General features: G+C 42.8%; 1 protein-coding gene and 1 non-coding gene across 2 annotated transcripts; one reads left to right on the forward strand and one right to left on the reverse strand.

The window, feature by feature from the left end:
* Positions 1-719: 719 nt before the first annotated feature.
* On the reverse strand, positions 720-3272 carry LOC135619267 (transcription factor MYC2-like). Its single transcript, XM_065121128.1, has one exon. The coding sequence runs from the start codon at positions 3010-3012 to the stop codon at positions 886-888; it is 2127 nt and encodes a 708-aa protein (XP_064977200.1). The 5' UTR covers positions 3013-3272; the 3' UTR covers positions 720-885.
* A 1394-nt stretch (positions 3273-4666) lies between these two features.
* On the forward strand, positions 4667-4751 carry TRNAM-CAU (transfer RNA methionine (anticodon CAU)). The gene is given in 2 exon segments: positions 4667-4704; positions 4716-4751. It is a non-coding gene; the product is annotated as a tRNA-Met (tRNA).
* Positions 4752-22961: the final 18210 nt, after the last annotated feature.

The following is a 22961-nucleotide window of genomic DNA, read 5'->3' on the forward strand; positions in this document are numbered from 1 at the left end:
CGCTTTGCCATCCTCGCGGTGCCCCCACAAAACCCATCTCGACGTGGGTCCCGTGTGACCCGGCGCTCATCTCCGATTGTCCAGACCCGCATTCGGATAAGGCGGTGGTGCCGCCCCCGTCACGAGACGACGGTCGAGATGTGAGAGTTCAAGAGCACAATTTGGAAGCACGCTTGCGGAAAACCCTCGCCAGATCCAAAATCGCGCCGCACATTAGAGCGTTTGTTTTCGTTTCCGGCCCGGCGCTTCCCTAGTGTCGTAGAAACCCTAATCCCATTTGAAGATGCGACGCTATGAGCGGCCCTTGGTCCCGAGATGGAGGAGTTGTTTCCGGTGGAGCGGCTCTTCTGCCAGGGTGTCTCCCGCACATACGAACATGCCATCGCCTTCCCTGCCGATGCCGATGCCGATGCCGACGCCGTCGACGTCACCGGCCGCCTATCTCACTGCCTTGCTCTCGCCAGATCGGCAGGATCCTTGCGCCTGCATTCGGCGACGGTGAATATTTTCCCAACCCGCACTGGGCCGGCCTATGGGTCTTCTCGATCTCGATTTTTAGCTCAGCTTATGGATGGCAGCCCAAGGCTGATTTCATCAGGCCCACTATCTAGCCCTGTCTTGTTATGCGCGGTGGTAAGCCTTCTTCAAATTTTGTCTCTTTGGCTAATTAATAAGGAAGAAAGAAGAAAGAAGTCAGAGATACTTATGAGAGCAGCAGCAGCAGAAAACGGACCGCATTCTTAGCAATACGACATCTTCGAACCTCCCTGCCAGATGAAGGTACAACATCTAAATATAACGTTACATCAATAAGCGCAATACACAATACAGCATGATCCAAACTTGTCTCCTACGTACAACCAATCATATCCACGTGATCACGGGCTATCTACGGACTGGTGCCTCGGCAGCCAATCGGGAATAGAGAGCAGCATTAAGCTGCTCCTGCGTGTACACTCGGCTCGGCGACATCTTCACCGTCGCCTGCTGGATCATGAGGTCCTTCACCACGGACACGCTCGCGTAGTGTACTTCCACACCAAGCTCTTGCAGTGCTGTCATCAGCCTTGCAGCTGGATGATTCCTTCTTTCACACTGTAATCTTACCATTGCCTCCATTCCCAGTATCTTCACTTCCATCTCCACCCCATGGCACCGGCTCCCGCCGTTCACCATCTGTTCGTGTTGGGCGGTTGGCGATGGCCGCGCACGGCCGGAATCCCGCTGCTTCTCGAGGGCCTCCACCTGTGCTTGTAGCTCCTCCCCGTCGGCTTCCACTGCTTGGAGCTTTGACCGCAGTTCTTCGATGTACGACACGGCGTCGGCGAGGAGGGAAGCTTTGTCCATCTTCGACACGTTTGGGACTACCGCACGGAGAGCGTAGAACCTCTGGTTGAGCTTCTCGCGCCGCTGCCGCTCGGCTTCCACGTGGTTGAGAGGTTCCTCGCGGCCGTTGGCAGGTTTCCGGCCACGCTTCCTCGGCCGCTTCTCCGGCTCCACCACCTGGCTGCTCTCCACCTCCCGCACCGAGGCCACGAGGTCTGACTGATCAGAATCGGCGGCGTCGAGGATCCCGCCCCCGCCACCGCGACCGCCACCGGAAGAATTCCGTTGACAGTTGGGGAGTGGTCTTACCGGAGTCGATGAGAAGGAGAGCATCCCCTCATCGTTGTTGTTGCTCGCTCTGGACGTCGCCCCCGTGGATCTCGTGTTCTTCTTGTCGTCCACCGTGGCGGCAGCGGCGGCTGGGTGGTGGGAGAAGAGGCTGCCGGCGGCAGGGGCTGGCGAGGAATTCCTCTTGCCACCGGCGAAATTTAGGATATTTCCAGACTCCCGCTCGAACGAGTGGGGGCCCACGGAGTCGTTCGAGGCGAATTCGGAGGAGTTGAGATCTTTGGAGAAGAAAGATTGGTTCCGCGGTTTACTGCCGCCGCTCCGATGCTGCTGCTGGTGGTTTTGGGATTTTTGAGTCTGGAACGAAGAGCTAGGGTTTTCGATAAGGTTACTGGAGGTAGCTTTGTTCCCGAATTGGATCTGGGGTTTCGTGACGGACATATCGGCGGTGGTCGAGAGGAACGAGACGGAGTCTTTGATTTCGACCGCGGACGGATCTGTGAGCGAGAGCACGGATGGATCGGTCTCGCCCCGATCGGCAGCGGGAGTCCCCACCGCAGATTGCAGCGCGAGAGAGGATGGTGCGGCGGCGGCTGCCGAGGAGGAGGTGGGTGCATCCGGGGAGTCGAAGTTGAAGAGGACGCGGATCTTGCCCATGATCTCGGGGTTTTCGAAGATGACATCGGTGGAACCGAGCTCGAGGACGCCGGAGCCGACCGGGACGCACACCATGGTTTGGATGCCAAGCAGCTGCGCCTGGTGCGCCCGCTGGCAGGGCGCCGCGGCAAGTCGGGAGTCGCCTGCGACCCAGGAGGGCGCGCCGGCGTAGAGAGCCTGACCGGCAAGACCGGCGCCGTTCACGAAGGAATGGGTCATAGAGACGAGGAAGAACCATTCGGTGTCGGTGACCTCGTCTTCGACGGCCTCGTCCATCCCCGACGATCCGCCGCAGGAGATGAGCGAGTGGAGCTCCCGTAGGACGCGCTTCCGGTACTCCTGTTCCTCGGGGGAGGCGGCGGCCGTGGGCCGCTGCTTCCGCTTGTCCTCCTCGCGGCCCTTATAGTAGCCGTCCCCCCAGACCAGGTAGGAGGCCCCTGTGGCGGCGTCCACCGACGACTGCCAGAAGATGCCGTACGTCCAGCTCTCTCGCGCCCCCTCGATCAGCGTCTGCAACCGTTGCTGGAGCGTCTCCTGGCTGAGGTACGCGGGCGTGGTTGGAGTTTGCGGCGACGCCGCCGGCGGGGCAGGACCACGGACGGCCCTCACGGGATCCAAGGAGGAAGCGGCTGTGGAGGGCGGCGGAGGGGTGGGAGGAGGAGCCCAGGAGAAGCCCTGGAGGTCGGTGGAGGCCATGAAGGCCTCCATCACGGAGGCGTTGTCGTCGGACCAGAGGTTCATCCGCTTCCTGCTCGATCACCGGCGTGGCCGGACTCCTGCGCACGAACTGGATCCCTGGATTCCGGTAAATCCGGGTGAGTCCAGGCTCGGGGGGAGCAGCGATGGGCGGCTTCTAAAAACCTGGAAGCTAGGAGAGGGGCCGTGGACACCGGAAAGAGGGCGCGGCGCAAACAGCGCGGAAGAAACGAGCAGGCAAACGAAGGAAAGAGAGATCGGCGCACGCAAAAGGCGTGGCCCGTTTCGCTTTCAAGGAAAGCGTACTCTGCTGCTTCCGGCTTGTTTCCTTCCGGTAAATATGGCATGGCACAGTCACCGAACCATACCTTCTGTTCCTAATTAGATCGGACGAATTTATGGGAAAATCCCAAACTCCCATTTAATTTTTAAATAGAATTTTAGTATTTCTGATACAAAGAGATCGAAATCTTGTTAAAAACATAATAATTGATGTATAGATTATTTTCAATGTTTCTCACCATAAATCAATAGAAATATCTATTTTTAAATAGACATTGATAAACTGATTTGCTTTGGATTTCGAGTCAATTATAATATTTTTTGTGTGTAGATTTATAATATTTTTACGGAGGCATCAAGAGAGATATAAACAATTTCAAACCGAGAAATTAATAGATCTGTCCAAAGCAAGAGGGGAGTATATTTTAGTTGTCCTATCAGGGGGTCATTTTGGAAATATAAGAGAACTGAGAGGACTGCTGAGGGGGAATATATATATATATATATATATATCGCTGGGTCGCTAATTCAGTAAATCACGGGTCTGCAGCGGCCGGGCAGGAGGCCGAGGACGAATGGCGGAGTCGCAATGAGTGCCAAACGGAGCTCGTAAATGGAATGACAGATGGAGAAAGGGGCGGTAAATATAGGCAAATGTGAACAGATGTAGAGGATGGGTTGAAGCGGCGGCGCCATCGTAGAGGGGTTATTTTATTGCTGCAGTGGGTAGGTGGAAGCGACACGTTGTCGTCGCTGGTTCGATGAGGAAAACGACGCTGTGGTATGGTTTGCTGTTGTGGTCACGCGGGGAGGAAGGAAGCCACTTTCCTTTCCTTCTTTTTTTTTTTTTTATTTATTTTATTCCTTTTTATTATCATTCTAATTTCCTCACGTGGTGGATGAGGGAAGGAATAAATAATCAATCGACGCAACAGGAAGGAAAGTGGCTTACACGAAAGAAAACGTAGGCGATATGCACTTACTTATCTCTGACCGACGTGTATTTATGCTTTTCATAGATGCAGACGATTTGATTGACAAATCACTTTTAGTAGGTGCGCATGAGGCCCCACTTCTTTGTCCTTTTTATTCATTTATTATTTTTTCTCTTAAAATTAGTTGCATGTGGTTGTCTTGACGCATCAGCCGTCGGCAAATGGCGCCGGGCCCATTCTTTCTTCGTCTACTACCGACAGAATCTGCATGAATCAAACAAAATTGTGGGGGCAAACCGCAAGAACGCAGAGAGAGAGAGAGAGAGAGCATGCATCGTTGTTCCCACGGGAATCAGAAACACAAGGCGTCCGACATATGTGCGCCAGCGAGGCGTTAAATGGCAAAAGTCACGACTCACGTGTAATTCACTACGGGTATTAATCTACATTATAGATTATTTCTTTTAATCTAAAAATATAACGGGGTGGTGGCGCAGTTGGTTAGCGCGTAGGTCTCATAGCTTCCGAGTTATCCTGAGGTCGAGAGTTCGAGCCTCTCTCACCCCAATAAAAGTGTTTTTCACCTTTTTGTTTCTGGTCCTGGGAAAAAAATTCATCCTCGAGCCTCTCTCAGCCATTTCGTCGTGGGATGAAGTCTGAATTCATGCTGCTCGTCGCTAGTGTCAGATAAATCTATGTTTTCTAAATTGGTAAAGAAGTATGAAAAGTGTTTTTTGGAGATTTTTCTTCTCCTACATGCCTCCAACTAGCTTTTAATCAGCGGTTGGAAAGAGCATAATTATTATTTTTTTAAATATACTTGTAGTTTTTATAAATTGTAAAATAATCAAAATATCTCTTCTAAATAAATATTTATTTACTTAAAATAATAATTTTATTTGTCGAATCATTTGTCTTTTTTATAATCGATCAATTAGAAAGAGTTTTATTATTATGGAATTGGAATTATCTTTTTATAATCTGAACGTTAGAATTTCCAACGAAAAGAAATTGAGCATAATTTTTTTCGTTTCGGAGATGAATTTGTTGTCACATGAGTGATAGGTCGCATAGCATCGAGATGAAGATTAAAACGGAGTAAATCAAAACAATGAAAGTGCTTCATCAATTAGCATGGGTGGAACAATATACAAACAAATGCGCCGTGGGTGGGTCAACAAAAGAGTGACCTCACGGGATTCTTGGATTTCCTACCTAGGACGTCTCCTGAACGGTGTCTAGGGTGAATCTCCGCTTCTTCCACCATTATTATTTTCTATCTAAAAACTAAAACAAATTAAGCTCAAGATTGATTCTTTATGTCAATATTATCTCTAATAGAAAACTTAATATATTGAAAGCTTTAGACATACCATCTTACATTCCATCCAAAAGTATCGAAAGGAATCTTGCAAGTTCCTAGTATAATATTATTGGGTCCATCTTATTGGTAAGCTTGGACCGAATGATTTGAACATTCAACCTAAATCTGAATTATTTAAAAATAAAAAAAGGACAAACAAATGGAAGGAACGAACTCCGGAAACAATGGCAACGTAGAAAAAAAAAAAAAAAAAAAGGGGGGAGGGGGGGGGACAGAAAAAGAGGAAAGAGAAAAAGCCAGGTTTTAAGATACGATCAAACGGTTTGACATCAGGTTTTTTTTATGTAAAAAATTTGGTATCTCACTTTATTATTGATTCATTGTTGTACTGTTTATATTACTCTGGTTAATATTTACTTTTAGTAATAAGTTAGTATTTTGATAGAAAACACATTTTGATATACAAAAAGGGAAAATAATTATTTTGTTATAATAGTTTTTGTCAATAAGTGGTATCACAGCATCAGATTGTTTGGTGATAGTTTTTCTTATGTGATTGAAATGAAAGAGTCAGATGGTATAATTAAATTAAACTTATCAAATTATTCCACTTGAAGGTGTATGATGAAGATAAGGAATGAAAGATTCAACATAAAAAAGCTATTGTCTATTTTAGAAGATGGATTGATGTAAGTTTGCATCAACATATTTTTAATGAAATTAGAGCTGAAGTTGTTTGGCAAGGTTAGAAAATCTTTTTACGAAAAAGATAGTGGGAAATAGAATTTCTCTCCTTAGAAAACTTGTTAATTTAAAATATAAAAATGGTGGTAATATTGTTGAGCACATAAGCCTATTATAGAGTCTTGCAAATAAGTTTATTGTTGAAATATAGATGATGAGATGCAATAATTATTACTTCTAATGATCTTTTCTTTGCTATTTTGGCTAGAGAGCTTTATGAGTTATTTTGGATCTCTGGTCATAAACCTTAAGTATCCAAAAATAAGATATCATCTCTTGCTCCTAGCTTGTGATGGTATACGTTTCTACAAAAGAGGATAATTTTTAGATACCCATTTGACCTTGGGTGTTTCAAAAATCGATCTACATAGTTTATCATTTTGCATCGAGTCATTTGAGGTTCTTTTAGGAACCTAAATCAATTTATGTGGACTATATTTCTTGAAAGGACATTTGTACGCAACATGTCCAGGTTTGCAATAAAAGTTGCATTTGGTGTAAGGTGATACATGTAAGGTAGAACCTTTAATAAATGTGGTTGGATTTTGATGAGAGTTACTCACAAATATGATTTCGCTTTTCCTATGAACGTAACCCTTGTTGGCAAGGATCATGTTCAAGGACTTGCTACCAACCTCAAACTTCTCTAAGGTTTTCTTAAGTAGCACATTTTCCTTTTGTAGTATTTCTAGTTCATGGTATTTTGTGTAGGAAGCTAAGCTACTTTCATGCTTAATCTTTACTCTATCAAAGTTGCTAATAAGAGAAGTATGTTCCTTTTTTAAAAACTTATATTTTTTACTCAAAATTCTACATTCATCAAATAATTCATGAAAAGCATTTAATAGTGCATAGTGAGCAACTTGCTCGGTGTGGTGGGCTCCTCTTCTTTGGATGCACTTGAGTCGTCCCATATTGCTTTGAGAGCCTTCTTTTTTGGTTGCCTCCTCTTTGCTTGGGGACATTCACTCTTGAAGTGTCTCGACTTCTTATGTATATCACTTGTTCTTTCTTTAGTTCAAATTTATTTTTAGTATCATTTTTGAATTTATTTTTTTTATAATTTTTTTGAATTTTCTTGTTAATAGTGCAAGTCTTCATTAAAGTCCTCATCACTTGAGTTTTCTTTCAAATGGTCTTCTTGTGTTCTTAGTGCTATATCCTTCGTGTTCTTTGGAAGGGTGTCCTCAAGCTCTTCATGAGCTTTTCATGTCATTTCATAGGTCATTAGTGACCCAATTAGTTCTTTAAGAGAAAAATTATTTAGATCTTTGGCCTCTTGAGTAACCGTTACTTTAGGGTCCAACTCTTTGGAAGAGATCTTAAAACTTTATTAACGAGTTCAAAATATGAGAAACCTTTACCAAGTCCTTTTAGACCATTGACGACATCCGTAAATTGGGTGTACATGTCTCCAATGGTCTTACTCGGTTTCATTCGAAATAACTCATAAGAATGAACTAAAAAATTAAATTTTGACTCCTTCACTCTACTAGTACCTTCATGAGTCACTTCGAGTGTGTGTCAAACATCAAAAGTCGTTTCACAAATCGATACTCGATTAAACTCGTTTTTATCTAATGCACAAAATAAGGCATTCATACCATTGGCATTTAAAGTGAAAGTCTTCTTCTCCAACTCATTCCAATCGTTCATTGGAAGAGAAGACTTTTGAAAACCGTTTTCGACAACGTTCCAAAGCTCAAAATCCATTGAAATTAAGAAGAACCTCATTCTAGTCTTCCAATATGTGTAATCTGTACCATTGAATATGGGCGAACGTGTAATTGAATGACCCTCTAGATTGCCAGCAAATACCATCTCTCTTTGGTTTAAAACCAAATGAGAGTGAAACTTACTTTGATACCAATTGTTAGGATTAAAAGCGAGGGGGGGGGGGGGTGAATTAGTGCAGCGGAAAACTTTCACTATTTTAAAAAAACTTATTTCTATTAAAACCGATTCTAACGAGAATGGTTTTAATTCAATCTGTTTCAGAAAGAATTTGAACTTGAAACCTTTCGTGAAAGTGCAAGAGAAGACTAAGGTGATTTGCAGTAATGTAAATTGCACAAATGAAAAGTGTCGGTTTCGTAAAGTCTTCGTATGATTAAAGCTGATCTCGGATGATATTTACGTGAAAACGTATGTAGACGTAGTTAAAACACAGTAAGGAGGAGAGGTAGTTTGCTATAAAAGAAAGTTACTCAAAGTAAATGTAAATCGAGTTTTAGAGTGGTTCGGTCAACATGACCTATATCCACTTTCGGCTTCCTCCTCCGACGAGGTCACTAGCGTCCACTAGAGGCCTTCCTTCAATAGGCGAAGGCCAACCACCTTTTACAACTTTTCTCCTTTTGTCGGGTTTAGGAGACAACCCTTATAAGTCTCACTCCTCTTTCTTAGATGGTTACAAGGCTAAGAGATGAAAGAGGAAAACTTTAACTTTTACAACACTTTAAGGCTCAAGAACTCAAGATTATGCCAATAGGTTTCGTGCCCTTTCATGCAGGAAAGGGTGGGATCTTTATAGGCCCCACTAGCTTTAAAAATGGAGCCTAAAAGTGTCTAATCCCAGATTTTCAGGGTCCTAACTGCTAGTCATAGGTGCCCAGCAAGCCAATCACGTGAGTGATGGCACGTGTGACTTGATACAGAATCTTTTTGCTTATTATATTTTGGCGTATATCACTTTATAACTATTGCATAAATGCATATATATATTGTGATGTCCTTGGATTTGTGCAATGGGAATCGGATCGTGATGAGATCACGATAATGAGATCGATTCACCTTTAAACACATATCCTAAATAATCCCGGTCATAGGTTACTCGAGAGGGACATCGTGATAACCGAATAGACTGGTGTGCTGTATACCCGTCCATATGATGGATGCAGCTGGTCTCATAGCTGCTCATGTAGGGACACTAGGGATACAGTACAAGTGCTCATTGGAGAATGAGTTCACTGATTGATCCGCTTACGGAATGCTGGATGGTTGATGATGCCTTATTGTCAGACAGCGTTTCCGTAGTCCTAGTGGTGTATCTGGTCCTTAGACTTGAGACACCAAGGATGTCCTGTATGAGTGCTCCACTCTTTGATACCAGACTTATAGGTTTGGCTGTCCTAGATCTAGTACAGCTGGTCATTGGGAGTGGTAGTCGACCTTACGAGGGCTATTGAGTGTCGACAAAGGATCATCCACTCTCGGCGTCATGAGAGGAATATCCCATGTGTTCTTTCTCAAACAAATCCCTGGCCAGGGTCATTCGGGTTGAGAGAGAAAGAGTTCTCCGGGAGAATCCGATTAGAGCGAGACTTGAGTAGAAATCGTATGGGTCTGACAGCACCATGCTCGATATACGGTCTCTGGGATATTAGATGGATGAGGGACTATAGGTACATGGTAACTAAGGACAGACAGGTCCAATGGATTGGATTCCCTTGTATCGTCTGGGGACTACGGCGTAGTGGCCTAGTACGTCCGTAGTCGATGAGTCGAGTGAATTATTACAGAGATAATAATTCACTGAGTTAGAAGGAGTTCTGACAGGTATGACTCACGGCCAGCTCGATATTGGGCCTAGAGGGTCACACACATATGGTAGGCATTGCGATGAGTAGAGGTTCGGATATGAGATATCGGACGGAGCCCTTATCTTATTGGATGCAGATCCAATACCCACTAGGGAAGGACCCATTAGGGTTTGACACGAGATCTCTATAAATAGGAGGGATTCACAGCCTCATAGGCTAGAGTCTTTGCTTGCCCTTCCTATTCTCCTCTCCCTCTCCACCTCAGAGTAGGCCTGGAGTTTTGAGGAGCGTCGTCGCAACCCTACTGTGTGGATCACCGCTAGAGAGGAGGACGCTTGACCTCCTTCACCCTCTCCTAAGGATCTGCAAGGAAACAGGGATATACGATCTTCCTAGGTAACACAATCTCTATACGCAGTTTTGTGTTTTGCGGATTTTTTGGGCACCAATCTTCGCACGACGACGAACATCTTTTTGGGAATCGGGGATTTTTGTTTTCTTGTTCTTCCGCTGCGCATATGATGTCGCCCCCCATGATTTCCCAATAGTGGTATCAGAGCCAGGTTGTTCGTGCGAATGATTGGTGTTGAACTGCGTGTGTTGTGTTTAGGAAGAATATTGACGTCAAAATCGTTGACGCAAAAGCGAGGAAGGACAGCAACAGTTGCTGCCCTCGATCTGCATGCCTGCAGCCACCTGCAACGGCAGCCGCAACCGCAGCCAGGCAGCACAGCGCCGGCGCATCCGCAAGCGCTGTGCCTGCAGCAGCCGGCCGGCGGTCTGCCTGTAGAAGGCTTGCTGTTGGCGGGGCTGGCAGCCCACGGGCAAAGGCGCCTACCGCCGCTGCTCCCGCGGGCGAAACCCCCCCCACAAGGGCGGCCGCCCGGCGGTACAGCACCGTCTGCGGAGGCAGCGGCGCCCGAAGGGGGCACCCACCCGTAGCGGCATCACCGCCAGCGGGTGTGCCGCCTGCAGGCGAGGGCAGTGCCCTCGCCCCGCCGCACAGGCCGCCGCCGGCAGGGTGGCGGCGACGGCAGCAGTGAAAAGGGGAAAGGGTATTAGGGTTTTCAGGGCAAAAGATAGTTTTGCCCCTCGGAATTTGAGAAATTTCAGTTTCTGTCTTTTGTCCAAATTATGAAAATACCCTTAGGAATTGAGAAATTCCCTATATGTCCCTAATTTCAGAAAAATATTAATTAATTAAAAGGTTTAGTTGATTATTATTTTTTATTATTATCTAGTAGTCCTACATGATGATGATTATTTATACATGTGATGTATGATGTGTGGACGGATGATCATGGACCGTGTGATGTGTGTACTTGTGATTATTATTATTGAGGTCTGCGAACCTCCATTATATTTCTCGTTTATTGTCGGGCCTGCGTGCCTATGATTAAGTTGTAATCACATGAGGAGGCGCAGCGGGAGCGTGGATGCGATAGCGGGACCCACGAGACGGACGATCGTGATGCATGGAGATGCATCAAGATGTCAACGAAACCGACGAGGACGAGATGGATGATCACAGGGCATGGAGATGCACCATTGCACACATAGATCTTGATGTGAGTGATTAGGCCTACTGGCTCGGGCCTAATCATATTAGGTTGTGGTCCATGATCATCTGGTGTGATTGCTTATACACATACTAGATATGTATATATATTTGCATGCGATGTAGATATATATTAAATATGTATATGTGTGACATGTCATATTAGGAGACCAAATTATAGAAACATCTCTCGATAATATTAAGTCGGTAAACGTGAGGCAATTATATTGATCCACGTGGCCTTCCATCGTTATGAGTAGGAACCGATTCCCGGTGTAGGTTGAGTTGGTCGAGTCCCTTGAGACTCACCTATATCGTGATTCGCTATCTTGCTTACGACATAGAGATGTCACCGGTGACCTGAGGGCATGGTATGCTTGGTCGAGTCCCTCAAGGGTATATCATCAAATCAGACTCATCTTGTAACGAAGGTGTTGACTTAACCGAGCATCATGGTTGGTCGAGTCCCTCGAGGCCATGGTGATTCGGAGGCCGAACAGGATGGGAATCACAAGGAGTTGTGATCGGCAAGAGTTGCCTACCTTTTAGGCTTAGTGTGATTGGTCGAGTCCCTCGAGGTTACACTAAGACGCTGATTGGATCCTGATCCCCACTAGAAGTCTGCCGGAGACTTCCGTTTTACGTGTTGAGGGTGTCGCGTGACTCGTTAGTAAAATAGTGGGAGCATATTAAGATAGAAGTCCATATCTTGATAGTTTATTTCTTGCAAAATCTGCATGTTATTCATTTCTGCTACATCTTTATTTTCAGAAAATGTCGCTTTCAAATCCCTTACGTGGCATACTTGATGTCAACCGCCTCACTGGTCCAAATTATACGGATTGGCTCCGTAACTTGAGAATTGTTCTCACAGCGGAGAAAATCGTGTACGTCCTTGATAAAGTGATGCCTACGCCCGAAGAAGGGGCAAGCGAGGATGAGATCGCTCGCTACGTGAAGTACATTGATGACTCCACTCTTGCTCAGTGCTATATGTTGGGCTCTATGACTCCAGAGTTACAGAGACAACATGAAAAGATGGATGCCAGATCCATTCTCCTACATGTCCGCAAATTGTTTGAGGAACAGGGAAGGACTCAACGATATGAGATATCCAAGAGCCTTTTCCGCGCTAGGATGACTGAGGGGACACCGGTTCAGAACCATGTCCTAAAGATGATTGAGTGGATAGAGAAACTCACAGGTCTAGGAATGGTCCTAGAGGATAACTTGTGTGTGGACATTGTGCTTTAGTCCCTACCAGATTCCTTTTCACAGTTCATAATGAATTTTAATATGAACAAGCTTGAGGTGACTCTCCCAGAGCTCCTCAATATGTTGAGGGAGGTAGAGAGTACTATTAAGAAAGAGAAGCCAGTTCTCTACACTGGTGAGACCAGAAAGAAAAGGAAAGCAGAAAGGTCCCTTAAGAAGGGAAAGGGCAAGGGCAAACAAGGTAAAGCAAAGGTTGCTAAGAAAGACCCAGCAAAGGACAAAGGCCAGTGCTTCCAGTGTGGTAAAGATGGGCATTGGAAGAGAAACTGCAAAGAGTACCTTGCAGAAAGAGCGAAACAAAAGCTTGATGAAGCTTCAGGTACATTCATGATCAGTCTCCATTTGTCAGACTCTTATGATAACACGTGGGTATTGGATACCGGTAGTGCTTATCATATATGCAATTCGTTGCAGGTTCTGGCAAGGCCTAGGAGACTAAAGAGAGGCGAGATGGACCTCAAGATGGGTAATGGAGCAAAAGTTACTGTATTAGCTGTTGGCGAGGTCGCCCTACATCTGCCTAGTGGAGCTTTTATTGCATTAGATGCATGTTATTTTGTTCCTTCTATTATCAAAAACATTATCTCCATTTCATGTTTAACAGTTAGTGGATATAAATTTATTTTTGAGAACAATGGTTGTTCGATATTATTAGATGATAAGATCATCACGAAAGGAACATTGCATAATGGTTTATTTATGTTAGACACCACTCCACATATCATGAATGTAAATGTGTCCAAAAGGAAACGAGATGAGTTGAATAGTGCATACCTGTGGCATTGTAGGCTAGATCACATCCATGAAAGAAGGATTCAAAAGTTGCTAAATGATGGATATCTAGATCCATTCGACTATGTGTCTTATGCAACTTGTGAGCCTTGCATTCGTGGAAAACTGACCAAATCTCCATTTAGTAGAACTGGAGAGAGAGCCAATGAGTTGTTGGAACTCATACATAGTGATGTATGTGGACCCATGTCAACTCATGCCATTGGAGGTTACTCCTACTTCATTACATTTACTGATGATTTCTCAAGGTATGGATATGTGTACTTAATGAAGTACAAGTCCGAGGCCTTTGAGAAATTCAGAGAGTATAAGAATGAGGTGGAGAACCAGATTGGAAAGAGTATCAAAACTCTTCGATCAGATCGAGGAGGTGAATACTTAAGTACAGAGTTTACTCAGTTCCTCAAGAACCATGGGATATTATCCCAATGGACACCTCCTTATACACCTCAGCTCAATGGTGTCTCTGAAAGGAGAAATCGTACATGATTAGATATGGTACGGTCCATGATGAGTTTCGCTGACCTACCCATCTCATTCTGGGGATATGCCCTAGAAACCGCAGCTTACCTTCTGAACAGAGTTCCAACTAAGTCGGTAGTGTCTACACCATATGAGATATGGAAAGGGAAGAAGCCTGATCTTAAGGTTGTTAAGATTTGGGGCTGCCCTGCCCATGTTAGAAGATACAACCCCGATAAGTTAGAATCAAGGACAGAGCGATGCAAATTTGTCGGATACCCCAAGGAAACTTGTGGGTATTATTTCTATCATCTCGAGGACCAAAAGGTCTTTGTAGCTAAGAGAGCAGTGTTCCTTGAGAAGGAACACATTCTTGACGGAGACAGTGGGAGAATGATAGAATTGAGCGAGGTTGGAGAACCAAGCTCAAGCACCACTCTACAGCCCGAGTCTGTTCAGATACCTAATACACAAGTATCAACTTTACGCAGGTCTGATAGAGTATCCCATCCTCCTGAGAGATATGTGGGACATATTAGAGCAGAGGATGTAGAGGATATTGATCCTTAGACCTACGAGGAGGCTATTATGAGTATAGACTCCGGGAAATGGCAAGAAGCCATGAATTCTGAGATGGATTCTATGTACTCCAATAAGGTTTGGAACCTAGTTGATGCGCCCGAAGGTATTGTACCCATCGGTTGCAAGTGGATCTTTAAGAAAAAGATCGGAGTAGATGGAAAGGTAGAGACCTATAAAGCAAGGCTAGTGGCTAAGGGGTATCGTCAAAGACAAGGTGTTGACTACAACGAAACTTTCTCACCCGTAGCAATGCTAAAATCCATCAGAATTCTATTGGCTATTGCAGCACACTATGATTATGAGATCTGGTAGATGGATGTGAAAACCGCATTCCTCAACGGGAACCTCGAGGAGGAGGTGTATATGATGCAACATGAGGGATTCGTGTCCAAGAACTGCCCAGATAAGGTGTGTAGGTTGCTTAGATCCATTTATGGACTAAAGCAAGCTTCCCGAAGTTGGAACATAAGATTTGATGAGGCAATAAGATCTTATGACTTCGTTAAGAACGAAGATGAGCCTTGTGTATACAGAAAGGTAAGTAGGAGCGCTATCACCTTTTTGGTGTTATATGTGGATGACATCCTCATCATTGGGAATGACATAGGAATGCTATCCATAGTAAAGGCTTGGTTATCTAAACACTTCTCCATGAAGGACTTAGGGGAAGCATCCTATATTTTGGGGATTAGAATCTATAGAGATAGATCCAAGAGGATGCTTGGCTTGTCCCAGTCCAGGTACATAGAAACTATTGTCAAAAGATTTGGCATGAAAAATTCCAAGAGAAGTCTCATACCTATGAGACATGGGATATCGCTTTCTACGAGTATGTCCCCAAAGACTCCAGAAGAAAGGGCGAACATGGATATGATACCTTATGCCTCAGCAATAGGGTCTATCATGTATGCCATGCTATGTACTAGGCCTGATATAGCGCATGCTCTGAGTGTCACGAGCAGGTATCAGGCGGATCCAGGCTTGGAGCACTGGAAAGCAGTAAAGTGTATCCTTAAGTACTTGAGAAGGACTAAGGATCTTTTACTAGTATATGAAGGTAATAGCCTTAAGGTTGAAGGCTACACTGACTCAAGTTTTCAGTCTGATGTCGATGATAGCAAGTCAAATTCAGGGTATGTGTACACCTTGAATGGAGGAGCAGTGTGCTGGAAGAGTTCCAAGCAAGATACCACTGCTGACTTGACCATAGAGGCGGAGTACATTGCTGCATCAAATGCAGCAAAGGAGGGAGTCTGGTTGAAGAAGTTCATCACAGATTTGGGAGTCGTGCCGGGTAGCAAGGAGCCGATCTCCCTATATTGTGACAACAACGGGGCAATTGCTCAAGCGAAGGAACCTAGGTCTCATCAGAAATCTAAGCATGTTCTGAGGAGGTTCCACCTTATCAGAGAGATCGTGACCCGAGGAGATGTAGTAGTGGAAAGAGTTTCATCCGAAGATAACATTGTAGATCCACTAACAAAGCCGATGTCTCAGATTGTCTTTGAGCGTCACAGGAGTCTGATGGGGATCAGACACATAGGTGATTGGCTTTAGGTCAAGTGGGAGATTGCTAGTCATAGGTGCCCAGCAAGCCAATCACGTGAGTGATGACACGTGTGACTTGATACAGAATCTTTTTGCTTATTATATTTTGGCGTATATCACTTTATAACTATTGCATAAATGCATATATATATATTGTGATGTCCTTGGATTTGTGCAATGGGAATCGGATCGTGATGAGATCACGATAATGAGATCGATTCACCTTTAAACACATATCCTAAATAATCCCGATCATAGGTTACTCGAGAGGGACATCGTGATAACCGGATAGACTGGTGTGCTGTATACCCGTCCATATGATGGATGCAGCTGGTCTCATAGCTGCTCGTGTAGGGACACTAGGGATACAGTACAGGTGCTCATTGGAGAATGAGTTCACTGATTGATCCGCTTACAGAATGCTGGATGGTTGATGATGCCTTATTGTCAGACAACGATTCCGTAGTCCTAGTGGTGTATCTGATCCTTAGACTTGAGACACCAAGGATGTCCTGTATGAGTGCTCCACTCTTTGATACCAGACTTATAGGTTTGGCTGTCCCAGATCTAGTACAGCTGGTCATTGGGAGTGGTAGTCGACCTTACGAGGGCTATTGAGTGTCGATAGAGGATCATCCACTCTCGGCGTCATGAGAGGAATATCCCATGTGTTCTTGCTCAGACAAATCCCTGGCCAGGGTCATTCGGGTTGAGAGAGAAAGAGTTCTCCGGGAGAATCCGATTAGAGCGAGACTTGAGTAGAAACTGTATGGGTCTGACAGCATCATGCTCGATATACGGTCTCTGGGATATTAGATGGATGGGGGACTATAGGTACATGGTAACTGAGGACAGACAGGTCCAATAGATTGGATTCCCCTGTATCGTCTGGGGACTACGGCGTAGTGGCCTAGTACGTCTGTAGTCGATGAGTCGAGTGAATTATTATAGAGATAATAATTCACTGAGTTAGAAGGAGTTCTGACAGGTATGACTCACGACCAGCTCGATATTGGGCCTAGAGGGTCACACACATATGGTAGGCATTGCGATGAGTAGAGGTTCGTATATGAGATATCCGACGTAGCCCTTGTCTTATTGGATGCAGATCCAATACCCACTAGGGAAGGACCCATTAGGGTTTGACACGGGATCTCTATAAATAGGAGGGATTCACAGCCTCATAGGCTAGAGTCTTTGCTTGCCCTTCCTATTCTCCTCTCCCTCTTCACCTCAGAGTAGGCCTGGAGTTTTGAGGAGCGTCGTCGCAACCCTGCTGTGTGGATCACCGCTAGAGAGGAGGACGCTTGACCTCCTTCGCCCTCTCCTAAGGATCTGCAAGGAAACAAGGATATACGATCTCCCTAGGTAACACAATCTCTATACGCAGTTTTGTGTTTTGCGGATTTTTGTGCACCAATCTTCGCACGACGACGAACATCTTTTTGGGAATCGGGGATTTTTGTTTTCTTGTTCTTCCGCTGCGCATATGATGTCGCCCCCCATGATTTCCCTACACTAACGGTACCACCATCATTACTGGGCAGTACTACTACTTGACATCTAACACTAGGTGATACTACTGCTCAGTCTGGGTGGTACCACCGCCTCATAAAGCTCTAAGACCGAGCTTTGGCGGTACCACCGCTTGACAGGGGCGGTACCACCGTTGATAGCAATAACTGTCAACGGTACTACCGCTTGACAGGGGCAGTACCACCACCCAGAATTCCTAGGAGATCGAGTCTCCCAGGCGGTGCCACCGTCGGCCAGGAATTCAGGGGCTGAATGGGCTGCTCCATTCGGCCCAATTCAGTCATGACAAGGGCCCAGTTGGCCCATAATTAAGTTAGTGGGATTATCTCCCAATCCTAACTTAATTTATACTCTAACTATAATAATTAAGACATGTTTACTGCTTTTCTTGTTCCGGTGCATCAATTGCTCTCCCGGCGAGCTTTCAACGTATTTCAAGCGAACATCCGACGAACTCTCGACAATGCTCCAATGGACTCTCGGCAAGCTCCTGGACTTTGCGATAATCTTCTTGGCGAGTTCTGATGAGCTTCTATGGCAAGCTCCTTGACTTCTCGGTTGGTTCCCGCAGAACTTCCGACGAATGTCCAAACTTCCGACGAACTCTCGAACTCCCAACATGATCTCGATCTTGACTCTATCACAACACCTGCTTTATGTCTTACTACCATCGTAGTTAATCATGTATACTTTTCTCAATATATAGATTAGATCAAATAAATTACAATTGACTTCATCAACAAAATCTAAGATTCAACAAATTTACATCATTTTAGAATATGCAAACTAGCAAGTTTGCTTTTCTTTGTGATATGCAAGCTAGTGTGATTTACTTCTTCTTGAATTATGCAAGCGAGCAAATTTTGGTTCTCTTTTGAGATATGCACACTAGCAATTCTTTCTCCCCCTTAGCCATTGGCAAAAAGAATGGAAGAATACAATATTGAAGTTCATTTCCCTTTACATCAATTTTCATATCATGATAAAGATAAATAATAAAGATAAATTTACATCAATATTTCAATCAGTAAAAATAAAAAATCAAGTCATGAATACCAAAAGACCATATATCATTTTTTAGATTTTTTTTTTTTGTAAATAGAAGGAATGATAGGAAACAATCTTGATTTAAAAAGAAAACTCAAGTCATAAAAATCAAGAAATCAAGATCATGATCCGAAAAATGTATAAGAAGAAATTATACATTTAAAATATTTAACATTCAAGTTAGTACTTTTGTTTGCTTAAATTTAATATTCAAGCTTGTAATTTTCTTACTCCCCTTTGGTCATTGTAAGAAAGAGGAAGAGGGGAATAAGTCTCATCTTTAGTGAATAGCAAAAAGAATCGTAGGAGAACAAAATACAAAAAAAATTTATTCATAATAAATCTCAATTAATAAATATCAAGTGAAAAAATCAAGATTCGTTTAGATGAATCTCTTCTTTAGTGAAAAGGAATATAGAAGAATAAAAGATCTTATTCATATATAAAAAAATTTAAGTTGTCGAGATCATGATTCATATAAAAAATATATCACAAGTTATAATTCTTAGAATTCATAAGAAAAATCATGATTCATAAAAAAATCCTCTTAAATAATACGAGAACACGTAATAGAAAATCTTGGTTTATAAAATATTTCAAGTTATAATTCCGAGGAATCACAATAACGATATAGGTAAAAACTCATTCAAATTTAAATAATCAAAATCATCAAAAATACTTTTAAGAGATTCAAAATGACATAAATAGATTTATTAATCTCTTAGGATTTCTTGTTGAAAAATTTAATATTTTTTTAGGGATAGAGTCATTTTTAAGAAAAATAATGCATTCCGTGATTGATTTCATATATATGCATGCCATTGTTTTCTAAGCCAAAACCATGCATTATCGTTTAAACTTGAAAAGCAAGATTTATCATAAAAATCATCAAGATCAAAAGTGTAACACATAATTCTAAAACATAAGATTTCAAATCATCATTACTTCAAATCATCATGCATAATATAAAATCATTAAGCATGATACGAAACCTTTTTAATATTTTCATTACCTCATTACATCAAGCATGATTCATTAAACATAAGATATTTTCAATCAAAATTATTTTGTTTGTTGTAGTAATGCATTTTTCTTTTTAAAGGAATCTAACTTTTCATGCTTTGTGCTAGGAATTAACATGTAATTGTAATGTTCAAATTTTTAATTTTTTTAAATCACTAGAAAAAGAAGCATGATTTTTTTTATATTTTTTTATTTCTTACTAACTAATTTAAAAATAACTCATAAAAAGCATCAAGTTATTTCATAGTAATGTAAAGAGGTTTTGGGTGAGTCATTTACCTTATCATCGAGAGCCACCAAGGCATAATTCATCACTTTGTCTTTGTTAGTTTGCTTCTCGTCTTCAGAGGTACTTGATTTGTCCGAAGTCACATTGAGTGTCTTCTTCTTCTTTGACAACCTCTTCTTTTTTAAGTTTTGATTCTTATTTTATAAACTTTTTAAACTTTATTGTTAAGAGATTAAGTTCATCATCACTTGAGCTTTCGCTTGAGTGGTCTTTTTTTATTCTAAGTACAAAATCCTTCCTGTTTTTTGGAAAGTTATTCTCAAGTTCATCATATGCCACATAAGTCATTTCATAGGTCATCAAAGACTCGATAAGTTCTTCAAGTGAAAAACTTGTTTAAGTCTTTTGCCTCTTGTATTGTAGTTAGTTTTGAATCCCAATTTTTAGAAAGAGATTATAAAACTTTACTAACAAGTTCAAGATTTGAAAAATATTTGCCAAGAGCTTTTAAACTATTGATAATATTCGTAAAACAAGTGTACATATCAACAATAGTTTCATTTGGCTTCATACGAAATAATTCAAAATCATGTATCAAAAGATTAATTTTTGAATCTTTAACTCTACTAGTGCATTCGTATATGATTTTAAGAGTGCGCCAAATGTCATGCACAGTTTTGCAAATAGAAACACGATTAAATTCATTTTTATCTAAGGAGTAAAATAAAGCATTCATAGCTTTTGCATTTAAAGAAAAAATTTTCTTCTCCAAAGTATTCCATTCATTTATTATATTAAAAGACTTTCGAAAACTATTTTAAATGATATTCAATAAATCAAGATTAAAGTAAGAAAACTCTCATCCAAGTTTTTCAACAAGTGTAGTTCGTCCCATTGAACACAGGGGGATGAATGATAGAGTGACCCTCTTAAAAGCCGAAAAGAGTCATTTCTCTTAGGTGTTAAACCAAACGAGAAAAAAACATAGCTTTGATACTAACTGTTAGGATCGAGTCGGCACTAAGGGGGAGGGGTGGGGTGAATTAGTGCGTATGTAAAAATTATATCGAGTCGAAAATCTTCGTACAATAAAACTGTTAGGAATGAGTCAGCATTGAATTAGTGCAGTAGTAAAAATTATGTCGGTTCGAAAATCTTTGTATGTTAAAACCGATTCCGACGAAAACCATTTCATAAAGATCTTAACTTGAAACACATTCATAAATGTATTGGAAGTAGTAAGCAAGTAAAGTTTTCAGTAAAGATAAATTACTCAAATAGAAATGCAAACCGAGTTTTATAGTGGTTCAGTCGTCGTGACCTACATCCACTCCACCAATTCCTCTTCCGTCGAAGCCACTGACATCCACTATCGATCTTCCTTTCATAGGCGAAGATCAACCTCCTTCTTACACCCCTCTTCTCCTTTTCACAAGTTTAGGATATAACCTTTACAAGCACTCACTCCTCTCTCAAACTATTCTAACACTTAGACTAGAAGAGGAGGATTCTCATAAGAGATTACAACAGCGTTTTTTCCTTTTTAAATTCTCTATGCTTTTATAAGTTAACCAAGGATGAGAGGGGTATTTATAGGCTTCAAGTTGATTCAAATTTGGAGCCTAAAAAGATCTCATCCTAGGTTTCCTAGGTACTAGCGATACCACCGTCGTTCCTGGGCAGTACTACCGCCGCAGGATCTACCATTAAGCGGTACCACTGTTTGACAGGGGCGGTACCATCGTTGGCAGCATTCACTGTCGGCGGTACCACCACCCAGAATTCCTGGGGTGTTGCTCCCCAGGCGGAGCCACCACCGGCCAAGCTTTCAGCACCCTGGTTGGGCCTTGAATCCGGCCCAAACCAGCCCAAGTTTGAGCCCAGTTGGCCCCTAACAGAGTTAATGGGATTACCTCCCAATCCTAACTCTAATTATGTACTAACTATAATTCCTAAGATATATTTTAAGCAAGATAAGTCCGATTTCTTTCGGCGAGCTTCTGACGATCTTCCGGTGAACTTCCGACGATCTCTCGGCAATGTTTCGGTGGACTCCTGGCAAGCTCCTAGACTTCATGATGATCTTCTTGGTGAATTCCGATGAGCTTCTTTGGCAAGCTCCTGGACTTCTCAGTTGGTTATGGCAGAACTTCCGACGAACGTCCGAATTTCCGACGAACTCTCGAACTCCCAACGAAATCGCGTTCTTGATTCCAGAACTTCATTTTGTTTTATGCCTTGCTATCGTAGTTAATCCTGCACATATAAAAACACACTTCGATCTAGACAATTATTACTAAGTATGAATTATGTCGTCCGGCATGTCATTGGTCCATCAACACTTCGTTTGATTCTTTGGTGCATCGTCCTCTCTTGCGACCTATTGCCCAATCGGCCAGTTGACCTCCGCAACTCTGATATCCTTGGTGCAACATATGCTCTTCTTGGCCCAATATCCGAATCCATGGCCCGAAGCCTTCTGTCGATACGTCGACCGATCCTCCGGCCCGACGTCCAATCTTCTAACTTGTTTTCCTCTGGCCCAACATGATTCTTCATGCTTTAACTGTCTCTCCCTAATCGAAGTATCCTACGTCACTAAAAGCGCAGATCAAATCATAAACACTTATCAGTTGGTTTCATCATCAAAATTCGAGATTCAACAAAAACCGTATTAAGGAGTGTTTAACTTTGAAAATGTTCAGCTAAAGTAATAAGTAAAGCAGTTTGCAATAAAGGTAAAAAGCAAAATATAAATACAAACTGATTTATAGTGGTTCGGTCGTCGTAACCTATATCTACTCTCGATTACTCTTTACTCGAGGCCACCGGCTTCCACTACCGATCTTCCTTCAATGGGCGAAGATCAACTATTTTTTTACAACTTTTTTTCCTCTTTTTGATAGGCTTAGGAGAGAACCTTTACAACCTCTCTTTCTTAGACCTCACTTCTCTTTTTAGAAGAATACTAGGAAGAAGGGACTCTAAATCCTAAGAAAGATTACACAATTTTACTCAAGTATACTTTCCCCTTTCAACTCAATTTCTTGCTATTACATGTAGGAATAACTTGGGTATTTATAGACTCCAAATGACTTCAAAAATAGAGCTAAAA

The sequence above is a fragment of the Musa acuminata genome, chromosome BXJ2-8, assembly GCF_036884655.1.
Source record: "Musa acuminata AAA Group cultivar baxijiao chromosome BXJ2-8, Cavendish_Baxijiao_AAA, whole genome shotgun sequence".
Taxonomy (NCBI): domain Eukaryota; kingdom Viridiplantae; phylum Streptophyta; class Magnoliopsida; order Zingiberales; family Musaceae; genus Musa; species Musa acuminata.

Coding starts and splice junctions, on each gene's coding strand:
- LOC135619267 (XM_065121128.1), bottom strand. CDS start 3,012: ATGAACCTCTGGTCCGACGACAACGCCTCCGTGATGGAGGCCTTCATG.